The sequence below is a fragment of the Schistocerca cancellata genome, chromosome 3 (genome assembly GCF_023864275.1).
Source record: "Schistocerca cancellata isolate TAMUIC-IGC-003103 chromosome 3, iqSchCanc2.1, whole genome shotgun sequence".
NCBI classification, from domain to species: Eukaryota; Metazoa; Arthropoda; class Insecta; order Orthoptera; family Acrididae; genus Schistocerca; species Schistocerca cancellata.
The window spans coordinates 382829272-382842946 of record NC_064628.1 but is presented as its reverse complement, the minus strand read 5'-3'; the positions used below and the strand labels follow the sequence as shown (position 1 = coordinate 382842946).

At 39.5% G+C, this 13675-nt stretch overlaps 1 protein-coding gene across 1 annotated transcript in view; it reads left to right on the top strand.

Annotated features, from left to right (window-relative positions):
- Positions 1–13675, top strand: part of LOC126176318 (aspartate aminotransferase, cytoplasmic-like) — a 103907-nt gene that overhangs the window by 63569 nt on the left and 26663 nt on the right. The window contains exons 3-4 of the mRNA XM_049923468.1: positions 6206–6314; positions 13433–13650. Of these exons, the coding sequence (XP_049779425.1) occupies positions 6206–6314; positions 13433–13650 (327 nt within the window). The remainder of the gene's footprint in view (positions 1–6205; positions 6315–13432; positions 13651–13675) is intronic.

The window sequence follows — 13675 nt, the reverse complement described above, 5'->3', positions numbered from 1 at the left end:
TGTGGAGAAAACTGGAAACTGTCTATGTTTTAACAGGCTCTCGTCGACTAGAATCGTCGAGATGCAAGGCGACACGCCTACTGCCTGTTGCAGCACCGCGTTTGGCGAATAGCCATTGTTTGCCTGCGCCGGTGCGTGCACATACGCCGGACTGGGTGCGTAATGTTCTGCGTTACTGACATCGTAATCTGGCACGGGTGAATAAGTGTCAGGCTGCCTGTTGCTTGACGTAGGCAAATCATTTGAAACATTTAGTCTACCAGCAATTTCCTTACGTATTCTGTCCTCGGCTACTTTGATTTCATTACCTAATTTTTCAAAAAGTTTTGTTTCCCGGCCAGTTATTGATTCATTTACATTACCGTTTTCTAAAGTTTCATTTATTTTGATAATGTCCGCCTTGATACGTCCAGTCTCCTGTTTCAGAAAAGCGACTTCTTCGTTAACTTTATTAACTTGGTCAGGTATTTCTTCACATGCTCTAGTTAAATTTAATTGAATAGCCTGTACGTTTTCATGTATTTCTTTTTGTACGGTTTGTGTTTGATTGTGTGTTTCTACTATTTCTGACAGTTCCTGTTCCTGTTTGTTTGTAAGATCTGACAATTTCTTTTCTAAGTCATTTGCCAATACATTGTATACACTATTGACGGTTTTGATGACTTTGTCTTCGATCTTTTGATCGATTTCATTGGTGAGTTTATTTAAGCGTTGATCGAAATGTCTGTGCATGTTCGCCAGTTTTGTGTTCGTTGTGTTGTGGCTAATTTCTAGATTCGCCAGTTTTGTGTTCGTTGTGTTGTGACTGATCTTTAAATCAGATAATTGCTCGCTCACGTTTGACATCAGACTATAGAATGCCTCAAGCGTAACTGACGAAGCTTGTGTGTTTGTATTTATGCCATTATTTGTTGCCATTGTTTCTCTGCCACGGTCTGATTGAATCGAAACCGGGCTAGGTTCACTGATTTCACGCGAAATATTTTCATCTGATCTGTTAATCGATGCTTCATCGACTGTGCACAAGGTTTCATTTGCAAGTGGTTCGTTATTATTGATCCATGTCGAGTGCAATTGAATTGTATTTACTTCTACATTATGTTGTGCTGAAAAACTAATTGCGTCATCATTTACGTCACTATTGTCAGAATCGGTGACGTGTCCATGAACATTTGTCAAATTAAAGTTCTCCGATTCCATTGTGGAGATATTATTTTTATCTGTACTTTACTGTTAATCTAAATCTTTAAATTCTCTCGCAGTTGAATTAATAGAAATATCTCGCGATTGTTATTTGTTGCGCGTCGGAAATTTACAAGATGGCGCACTACGTCTTCTAATTCTGCGATTGTTGAACATAAAAAAGTAATTATCAAAGTGTAATTGTGTGTTGCCACAAACACTACCAGGATTTTAATATGGAAAGGAAAAGGTTCTGCTGTAAGTGGAGCTAAGCCAACGTGCAGCCACTGCATGCGTTTGCAATTTCCTACCTTAATTCCGGCTGAGCTGCGTCACTCACGATTACGTTAGTTTTGTAAATCCTTGTCCTTGGTCCTTCTGGTTATTGTGCCATCCGTTTATACAGTTAATATTGTTTCACCTTATTAGTCATTTTCCATGTGCGTCATGTAACAGAGAAACAGTAATTAGTACAAGTACATTTGTAGCACAACAATGAAGTACTTACTCTTTGTTCCACCAGCACTGTCCTGTCACGGTCGCCAGTGTGGCGAAATAAATAAAAAAAAACATTTGATTTTATTGTGTTTTTTAACTTTAGAATTTTTGAAAGGCTTTTTTACGGATTGTATTGACCGGCTTGAATGCGGACAAATACAATGCTGCGTGAAATATGCCTGTAATATAATTTACCATTCCGATTAATTACATTTTGAATTCTACGTCATTGTTGATTTAATCAGAGTTCTCACCTTAGACGTAGAATTAGTCCTTCTGCCACAATATTAATTCATCAGTCGTCATCGAAGTTCTTCTCTTTGTTGACCGTGTGTATCTTCCTGAGTCAGCATCGGTTCACTTCACGAAGACGGTGGAAATCAAGGAATACAATGCTACGTCGCTTTAAATAATTTTCGTAACACTTCGATACTTCTCACTATTTTTTATTCACAACACAATAAGACTTGCAGTGCTCGTCGCACAAACCATAATTACTAACTACATGGCTGCCTTTTCGCCCAGTCCAAAAATCACGTCCATCCTCCACGAGGCAACAATCGAAAGTGTCCCTTAGCTCCTTCTTGGAGTATGAAACAAAAGATAATCCAATGTGAACATTACAAAGATTATAATCTACATGCCTCTCAATTTAATCTTTGGCGCAGCCTTTAAGGTATTGTATGTCTCTGCGTCGGAATGTGTCATTACAGCGTCGCATAATGCGGGTATCGCGAAATTCACTTGACGCCGGGGGGAGGCGGCTGAGAAGTGACGGATGCTCGAACAGTATGAGGATCGTAGTCAAAATGAGCATTCTCATTGACGTGGTAGCTCGGAGAGAAGCCACAAGTACTTAAGTACGCCGGTGAATGTCCGTTATGCACACTGTATTTACTCGACCGTGAGTGGTGGGGCTGGTTGTAGATGTCCGGGTAATTACTGTCCAGCACAGAATTGTTGACTTGATTAGAAGCAACACAAGGATCCCACACATGTCCACTAGGATGCACACTTGGTGTGATATTTGCTGTTTTGCGAGCATTGAGCACCTGTTGACTAGCCGGTGCAAAAGGATACACACGTGGCGGGAACTGATTCAAGTTTGAATTTACTACTGGATTTTCCAAAGTAGCAAAACTTCGCTCGACGCCACGAACTGTATTGAATTGTGCGTTCGACATGGGAGTAGGAATGTTCCGAACAACACTCTGGGGAGAACACATGGAAAGGTCTAGGCTAACTAAGCCAGAGTTCGCAACCGTTGGCAGTTGGAAGAAACTGGTGGCACTCGATGAATTCCACTGCATGTTCGGGCTGAAGGATTCTGAAGAGTCTTGCGGCATGTCCACTACGACGGCAGGAGTGCTGGAGAGATGTTGCTGAAATCCGGGCGGCAGTGAGTGCTGAAAGGCCATTGTCTCAAGCTGAACAATGGCCCTCGCGATCGAAGAAACCCGACGCGGTAGGCACGTAAATAACCTTTGGGCTGTAACTCGGATGCGTATTACACAAAAAACGGGGTCACCAGTGAGGGAATAGGATATAGTTGTAGGTAAACAACTAGAGTTCTCTCAGATACAGATTTATTAGCACTTCGCTTCTACACAGATACAAGTCCAGAGGCTAACTGCCATTAGTGGCCAACATCCTCCCAAAGCCCTCTCCTCAAAGATAGCACACTTATACACTGAACAAATATCGATATTTATGGCACTCTACACCACACATACATTGCTTGTTTACAAACTTGAAAAGTATGGCATTAGCGGCAGTGCCCTAAAATGGCTTAAACCCTACTTATCCAACAGAAAACAAAGAGTTAGCATTTCTTCAAGTGGCACATATTATTTTTTTGACTGGAAAAAGAATCTCAACATGTTTCACAAGGCTCCATATTAGGCCTAGTCCTATTTCTCTTTTATGTTAATGACTTGCCATTAAATATCAGCTCCCCATCAGTTCTGTTTGCAGATGATACTTCTGTCTCAGTTGAAGATCAGGATTTGGAAAAAATCCCCAAATCTGTGATCAGTACCCTCAGTACCTTAGAAACTTGGTTTCAGCTAAATGGGTTGAATCTAACCATATCTAAGACTCACGTTATACAGTTCAAAACCAAACAGTCAAAATGTGAGCAGATTAAGACTGTACGCAACAACCAAGGTATAGAAGAAGTTGACTCAGTCAAATTCTTAGGTTTAAATGTAGATAAAAATTTGAGCTGGCAGCCACATATTGAATACATGGCAAACAAATTGAGCAGATTTGCATTTGCAATGCAAATATTATCAACAGCAACTGACATGGACACACAAAAAGTAGCATATACAAGCTACTTCAAATTCATTATTAGGTATGGTATTGTTTTTTGGGGTAACTCGACAAACATAGTGTGGATACTACAAAAAAAAAAAAAAAATCTATCAAAATATGTGCACTGCAAATCACAAAGAACCATGTCAAACATTATTTAGAAAACTTAAAATACACTCCTGGAAATGGAAAAAAGAACACATTGACACCGGTGTGTCAGACCCACCATACTTGCTCCGGACACTGCGAGAGGGCTGTACAAGCAATGATCACACGCACGGCACAGCGGACACACCAGGAACCACGGTGTTGGCCGTCGAATGGCGCTAGCTGCGCAGCATTTGTGCACCGCCGCCGTCAGTGTCAGCCAGTTTGCCATGGCATACGGAGCTCCATCGCAGTCTGCATGCCGCGACAGCGTGGACGTGAACCGTATGTGCAGTTGACGGACTTTGAGCGAGGGCGTATAGTGGGCATGCGGGAGGCCGGGTGGACGTACCGCCGAATTGCTCAACACGTGGGGCGTGAGGTCTCCACAGTACATCGATGTTGTCGCCAGTGGTCGGCGGAAGGTGCACGTGCCCGTCGACCTGGGACCGGACCGCAGCGACACACGGATGCACGCCAAGACCGTAGGATCCTACGCAGTGCCGTAGGGGACCGCACCGCCACTTCCCAGCAAATTAGGGACACTGTTGCTCCTGGGGTATCGGCGAGGACCATTCGCAACCGTCTCCATGAAGCTGGGCTACGGTCCCGCACACTGTTAGGCCGTCTTCCGCTCACGCCCCAACATCGTGCAGCCCGCCTCCAGTGGTGTCGCGACAGGCGTGAATGGAGGGACGAATGGAGACGTGTCGTCTTCAGCGATGAGAGTCGCTTCTGCCTTGGTGCCAATGATGGTCGTATGCGTGTTTGGCGCCGTGCAGGTGAGCGCCACAATCAGGACTGTATACGACCGAGGCACACAGGGCCAACACCCGGCATCATGGTGTGGGGAGCGATCTCCTACACTGGCCGTACACCACTGGTGATCGTCGAGGGGACACTGAATAGTGCACGGTACATCCAAACCGTCATCGAACCCATCGTTCTACCATTCCTAGACCGGCAAGGGAACTTGCTGTTCCAACAGGACAATGCACGTCCGCATGTATCCCGTGCCACCCAACGTGCTCTAGAAGGTGTAAGTCAACTACCCTGGCCAGCAAGATCTCCGGATCTGTCCCCCATTGAGCATGTTTGGGACTGGATGAAGCGTCGTCTCACGCGGTCTGCACGTCCAGCACGAACGCTGGTCCAACTGAGGCGCCAGGTGGAAATGGCATGGCAAGCCGTTCCACAGGACTACATCCAGCATCTCTACGATCGTCTCCATGGGAGAATAGCAGCCTGCATTGCTGCGAAAGGTGGATATACACTGTACTAGTGCCGACATTGTGCATGCTCTGTTGCCTGTGTCTATGTGCCTGTGGTTCTGTCAGTGTGATCATGTGATGTATCTGACCCCAGGAATGTGTCAATAAAGTTTCCCCTTCCTGGGACAATGAATTCACGGTGTTCTTATTTCAATTTCCAGGTGTGTATTAACCCTGCCATCCTTATACATGTATGAGATTATTATACTTTTGTACACCAGAAAAAAAACCATTTTGTCCATTCACATGATACTAGAAATAAAGAAAATTTTATGCTACCCACCCACAGCCTCAGACTGTATGCCTAGGGACCTCAATACATGGGAATGAAAATTTGTAATAAATTAAAAGGGAACAAGTTGATGCAGATGAATTTAGATTCACTTAAACAAAAGCTCTATAGGTACTGACACGGAAGTTTTATTACGCAGTGGATGAATTCATGCAGGAGAAACTGGAAATTTGAGCTGGATACAATGTGGTACACATTGAAATATCCTTATAGTTTTATTATTTATTATAGTGCTATTATTTATGAATGTAAAAATCACTGTAACTGTTTTATAAATTTTTGATGTGCCTCCTGTACAGAAACCAAATGGATTGCAAATGTACGTCATGACATGAATAAAACACGATTCACAATGTAAATGCATATTGCCAAAAGAGTAAACTGTAAACGAAGAAAATATTTTTAAAAAGGTTATTAAAAACAGACACTACAATATTAACTACAATATTCCTTACAAATTGTGGTAGTTTATAGTTTTGTTTTAATATTTTGTCTGCAGGCCTTTGGCATACAGAGCCTCGGGGGAACGGGATGTGTACGTATTGGATCTGAATTCTTATCCAGAGTACTGAATTACAATACTGCCTACATTCCTGCACAAACTTGGGGTGAATATTGTTCTCTTGTATTTATTTTTATCTAAAAAATATTTACTGGTTAGACATTATCAGTTGACATTTAATTTTTAAGTTGTCAAATTCATTTTGTTGTGTATTTCAGGTCTCCCTAGTTCTTTTATATTATCTGTTTACCAGACATGTTCTAGATAATTAACCCTTCACTTCATTGTGGAGTATGTACTGTTGTGAACTTCTCCAGGAGTTTAAAACTGTGCATGAGAACAGGCTGAGGATCTGTATGTGACTCCTGGGCTGGCCCACAATTTTAATCTGTCAAGAAGTTTCACAAGTTTTAAAAGATATTTTAAGTAATTTTAATATAAGTGACACAGATGCAGATAAAATTGGTCTAAAAGCCCAACTGCTCTTATTTTACAAGTTAACAAACGGTTTATAAATTTCAGTTTAAAAAAATCATCAATCTCTCAATGAGTGAGTAGAAATAACTGGGAGATCAAAGTATGTCATGATTTAAATATTGATTACACCTTGTATACTGCTATTTGAGGCCACCTTGAATTACTTTTGTCCAGTTTTGGTTTTGCTCCAGAATAACGTGCCCAATAAAGTAGTGGAATAGACTTACAACTGGTTGACAGCCAACAGTTTAATTCTTAATCTTACAAAAGCTCATGATATGCAATTACAAAAAGATAAAAGTGACTTACAGGTACTTAAAGACCACTTCCATAGCTGAATGGTAAGCATTGCAGCCTTTGGTGCAGGAACACCTGGCCCCAAGGTACCTTCTCAGACTCTTTCTGATATAGGGAGGCTGATACGAGGTCAATTCAGCAATTGAGGGGGCAGATGAGGAGCTGCTTGAATAAAGAAGAAGTAGCAGCATCACCAGGATTTATCTATTGCTAGTAATGACAAAAGTGATTGATGACAAGTTGATCATGTGTCCCATGATCACTCCTCATACTGCCTTGTAGGCAGAAGTCGGTCAGTCAGTTAGAAAAAGTCTAAGGCCTAATCCGTGAGTGATGTTTTCTTAGAGGTACCAGAAGTAGAGATCAATTGGAAGATACTGAATGAGTTTCCATCTGTGAAGTTCTTAGGCTTCCAGATGGATAATAAAAAGAATTGACATCAGCTTGGGTATAATTTAACTCACAATTATTTGTGCAATATTTCCTGACACGGTCACTCACACAGATGATAAGTATCATTCACAACATAAAAGATGTTTCTGGACACTTTGAACAGTGTATATGAATGATTTTAGGACTTTTTATTTAAATCCAAATATAATACAATTAATAAACAAATATAATAAGGTATACATTAGACAATAAATATTTTTGGCAATTTTTCGTAAATAACCCCAGTACCTCTCTGATAGCAGCCAGTTTGTCATTCTCTCCATGAACACCTCTATCAAACATACTGTCAAGTCTTGGACATCTTGTGATGAAGCAAGCTGGGATATTTTTACTTCCCCTCTTGTTTAGCCATCTGCCTCCTTTAAATTCATTTTTTCAATTTTAACTAACTACCATTAACATATGTGAATATAATCTGCATTTCCATAAAAGAGAAAGGTTGGCCCTCAGTTTTAAAGAATATAACACCAGCTCTAATTTTGTGCTTAGTTTTATGTAATTGATTTTCTAATTTATTTTGATTATGCCTAATTAGTACCTTTTGTTATAGGGTGAAATCAGTAATTGTATTGTAACTTAAATTCTGTTGTTGACTTATAAACAAGTATAAATTATGTAATAATTGTAAACATTTGGAAGACAAAATGCTAGTAAAAATATCTATTTGACTCTATTTGAAAACATGTTAGCAAAGCAAGCCCTTCATTAATTCAAAAATAATTAATAGTTTTGTCAAAAGTATTGTTTGTGTTACTATATTTGTTAATTTCACGATTTAAACAAATAATTCGGCCTAACTCTTATAGTAGAAGAAACTGTTAAAAAGACAGAATTTTTCGATGTATTCAGTTAATTTAATGAGTTAAGTTTTCATTTTAATTTCTGTAAATCAAACTTTGAACAATATGTAGTTTCAGCACCTATTGTTGTTAGGATACATAAGGGCCCGATTTCTGGTCCCGAGACAGTCAAATGTTCAAATGTCTGTGAAATCTTATGGGACTTAACTGTTAAGGTCATCAGTCCCTAAGCTTACACACCACTTAACCTAAATTATCCTAAGGATAAACACACACACCCATGCCTGAGGGAGGACTCGAACCTCCACCGGGACCAACTGCACAGTCCATGACTGTAGCACCTTAAAACTGCTCGGCGAATCCTGCGCTGCCCGAGACAGTCCACGCCTGAGTTTCATATGAGGAACCTGTGTTGGTTAGAACGACAACAATGCATCAGCTTAACAATGAAATAAGTGTTACACCAATAGGCTGTGTGTTAAAACAATGACAGTGTCTGCTCCATATGTACCTTTCTATTCTTCAAGAACTGTGAACTTTGTGGTTAGGTTTTTACTGCTCATAGATGTTCAACAGGAAACCAAGGTAGCAGTATTTGGAGGTTCACCTGCAGCCTATATTAATGAGGCTTATCGAAAGTTAAAACAATAGTGCGCTGGCCATATTAAATGTATATATAGAGGATTGTATAAAGTGAAAGCAAATAACTGTGGAATACATATGTGTACCTGTCAGCTACATTATTTAAAGTAGTCAGTGTTGTACTTCCATACTCCAGTTTTCAGCCAGTACATAGACACTGAGGACAACAAAAGAAGAGGTAAACAAAGCAGGCGAGCATTGTCACAATCTCAAGTGCAGCCAGAATCGATTTTCACTCATGCATAAGAAGCATGATTCAAGTTCGTCCCCCTTTGAGTTATTGCACAACTTTCATAAACTCTTTCTAGAATATCTCAGAGATCCACACAGATATTACAAAGCAATGCATGCTATGGTCTCTATAATGTGTGTTTCATTAACATTCCTTTCCCTAGAAAAGCTATCACAAACTTCATCGATGTAAATATTTGTACATGTTGCAGTAATGGGTATTATATTTTCATCCAAAATAAGTTCATAGTATTTGTTTCTGTCTTTGTTGTATGAGCCTCATTTTTGGGTCAAGGTAAATGAATGATAATATTGTGAGATATTGTTCTAACATTGGTATGACCTTTACTTTTCTTACATCTAGCTATTGCATTTTCTCCTAAAATAAAATAAAATACAGAACATCCTCCTGAATTACTTCTTCCTGTGAATATGAACTGATCATTTTCTGACACTTCTTGATCTGTTCCTGAATCATGACCACTTCCATGTACACAATCCTCTTTCTCTGAGTCAGCAATATCACAGTCAGGATCTTCATTACTCAGCTAATGTAACCAGTCCAGCCATACATCAGGGTCAATGCTAAAGTTTGTCCTAGGCCTTTTTATCTTTGATGTTTATACCACAGACTAAAAGCATACAGAATATTTACTTTATATATAAAAAACAAAGATACTGTAACTTACCAAACGAGAAAGCTCTGGTATGTTGATAGACACAATAAAAAACACACAAACACACACAAAAATATTCAAGCTTTCGCAACCCAAGGTTGCTTCATCAGGAAAGAGGGAAGGAGAGGGAAAGACGAAAGGGTGTGGGTTTTAAGGGAGAGGGTAAGCAATCATTCCAAACCCGGGAGCGGAAAGCCTTACCTTACGGGAAAAAAAAGGACAGGTATACACGCGCGCGCGCGCGCGCGCACACACACACACACACACACACACACACACACACACACACACACACATATATATATATATATATATATATATATATATATATATATATATATATCCATCTGCACATATACAGACACAGTCAGACATTGTAAATTTACTTTTGTAGATAAATATTGTAGGCAAAAAGCAGATTAGCTGCAATTAGTTTCAGCATCTTACCAAAATCCCTTCAGTGTTCCTGTAATTCTGCTACCTACGTGGGGATTCATATACTCCCTAGTGGTATTTAAGGTTGAATGAATTCAGGATGAATGGTGAAATTCACATCCACAACGCTACAGGTAAAAATAATTTGCATACAGGCTCTGTATAGCTGTACTGGGTTCAGAATGGACTTTTTTATTCACTGGGTTCAGAATGGAGTTTTGTATTCTCATGCTAATGTCTATCATATGTTGTCAGTGCACATGAATTCACAGGAAGATGACAATTAGTAAACCCATGGAAACACTGTGGCAACATGACATGACAACTGATCTGGCAACTTGAGAAGATTTCGTCAATGAAATTTGCTGAAATAGCTTGCATTCCCATATAGTTGAAACTGTTGCATAATATTGTAGATAACCATCGCAGAGTTATGCTTAGAAGTGGAGACATGCACTTGAAGGAGTATAGGTATGCAGTGCTGTTTCACCATTAGGCAAAACTAGGCAGCTCCCTAGGGTGGCAAAATTTAGCGATGGCAAAGGGCGGAAAAAATTAATTTCAAATCAAATAATAAAAAAATTGAGTTGAGAATATTAGGAGAAAAAATGTAAAAGAGGAAAAATTAAAACACCAAATCTTTTCAAAAGCTTACAAAACAGTTACTTAATAAGTCTTTATTTACTCTGACAAAAGTAAACACACTGCCTGTACCTACCTCAAAAGTAAAGGAGCCACTACTGAGAGTTTTGACTTTGGGTTTAACTACCACAGTGAGCAACTCACTGGGCTATAAGCAGTCCCCTGTCCCCAATTTAGCGCCACTGACTTCGTGGAAGGGCAAGAATCAGTGCCTTGAGACAATCACAACATCCATGCCTCACCAGGATTTGAATAAAGACCGAGCTCAGACGAGTGCTCAAAAACCTTCCACTTAGAACACTGGGCTGATTAATTAAAGTTGTAGAACGGTCAATAGAAAATACAAACAAGGCACGAGTTATTTATTTAATCACAAGGACCTCCCTACCTCCTGAAGAAGATGAGATTTATTCCTCATTCTACAAATACTTCCATTAAAACACAAACAAAATAACACTATAGTTCTCCAGATGACCTAGTTTGATGCTTCAGCACATCTCCAATCAGTACTGCATAAGTTCTAAATTCAAGGAAAAATTCATTTGCACCAGAAAACATGTCCATGTCTTTATTAGTTGATTTTCTTGCAATTAAATAAAATAAGTAATTTATGCCAGATTTGGTTTCACTGGTATAGTTGAGTTGAGCACTAGTTTAAAATCTTCATCAAATTCTTCCTATTTAAATTATTTTGGGTAATTTCAAAAATTGAGGACAAAAGATAGGAAATTGAGGAATTTTGTTGTCTTCAATCAGTTTTAAAGGAAGTGAGGTCATAGGATGAAAATTTAGGACCAGCTCCTGAAAATGAGGACATCTGATCACCTTACCGTATTTACTCGAATCTAAGCTGCACTTTTTTTCCGGCTTTTGTAATCCAAAAAACCACCTGCGGCTTAGAATCGAGTGCAAAGTAAGCAGAAGTTCTGAAAAATGTTGGTAGGTGCCGCCACAACTAACTTCTGCCGTCGAATATATGTAGCGGTACACAGGCATGCTTTGCAGACACAAAGATAAATACTGGCACCAAAACCTCTGCATCAGTAATAAATTTAAAAAAAAGGTGGAAAACGAGCTTTTTTTTCTCCGCCCCGAGTTTCAACCACTGCATTTTCATACGTTATCCATCGACGTAAATACAAATTCCATACTGTTCATCTTCGAATGTTGCAGCGTTTCAATATACTACAATGTACTACGAAAATCCGACTGGCAAGACTGTTAGGGATGTTTGTCAATATGGCCAACTCTACGTTCTGAATTTTTTCCTACCTGTGAGAAGAGATGGTTGCTAATAGGAACTTTAATGAATTGTGAATTACATGCAGTATTCTCTTCCCCATAAGAATAATACGAATATAAACATTTTGCCACGTATTCTTTCGTGTTTGCTGCTATCTCATTTAAATTCTGTCTGCCTAATAAACTATGAAAGTAGAGTGAGACAACAGCAAACGCGGAAGAATATGTCATGTTTATATTCGTATTATTCTTATGCATAATAGTGATACAGTCAGAAATGAAGCACGGAAATTGACTAGATTTTTAAATCTAAGATGACTCTTAATTTCTGTGCAGAATGTAATGTACTAAAGAGGCGTCTGCAAAGATCTTCAAATCGAGAAAATTTTTGGCTAAACTCTCGTTCAGAACATCTGCTTCTATCATAAGCAGTCCATTATTTGGTTCTTGTTGATCATTATCAAAGAAAGAAGCAGTGTAAGTAACAACAAATAGCAGTCTGTTGCCATTGTTTCGCTAATGAGACAATTCCTCTCTTCTTTTTTTTTTTTAATTGTTAGCGGCAGTTGTGCGCACAAAAGCAAGCCATGCCGCGAGCTTCGACAGGCCGTAAACACGCACTATCAGAATGCGACAAACAATGCATGACACAGTACAGTAATGCATTTTCAACTTAGAGTGACGTAAACACCTATAACAAAGAAAACTGCGCTTATCACATCAAAGAAAAATAAGCAATCAATTCAAACCAGACGAAGCACGTGAAAAAGGAAGGGTACCCGTATAAATACGGACGGAGTGCCTGACACATAGCAATGGCTACATGGTAAAGCTTAACTGCTAAGCTTACGTCTCGAACCAAACTATTGTAGCTGTATCGTCATTCATTCGACCTAAATTGTGTCTCATATTACAATGGACCAACTTTGTTTCGATTTGGAGGTGCGGCCTAAAACTTTTCTTTCCCCTTGAATTTCGAGTCTCAAATTTCAGGTGCGGCTTAAGATTCGGGAATTTTTTTTTTCCTTGATTTCAAGTCTCATTTTTAAGGTGTGGCTTAGATTCGAGTGCGGCTTAGATTCAAGTAAATAAGATAGTTTAATGATTGGTAGTGTAATAGGAGATTTCCATTGTTGTGCTGTTGTTTTCAGTTGTCAGGGTGGCAAAACATGTAGCAAAAGCCCTACAGGTATCAGTAGGAAACCTTTGGAAACATTGTGGTAACATGACACTACAACTCTGCTGATCACTTGAAAAGATTTCCTCTCTCAAATTTACTGAAATAGCCTGAATTTCCATATAGTTGTAACTGTTGCATAATATTTCAGATAACCATCACAGAGTTATGTCTCGAAGTGGATTCACACACTTGAAGGAGTACAGGTATTGGCATCCTCTGAATAAGGCACTAGATTTTGAGGGTCTAACTGAAGACTTGTCATCTGCTCCCAAATATTCTGTGGTGGTGTTACATCCATGTGCCCACAATCCTACCGGCTGTGATCCAACACAAGAACAATGGGATAGGATTGCTGACATTATTCAGGTGCGTAACATATTCTTTGACGGAT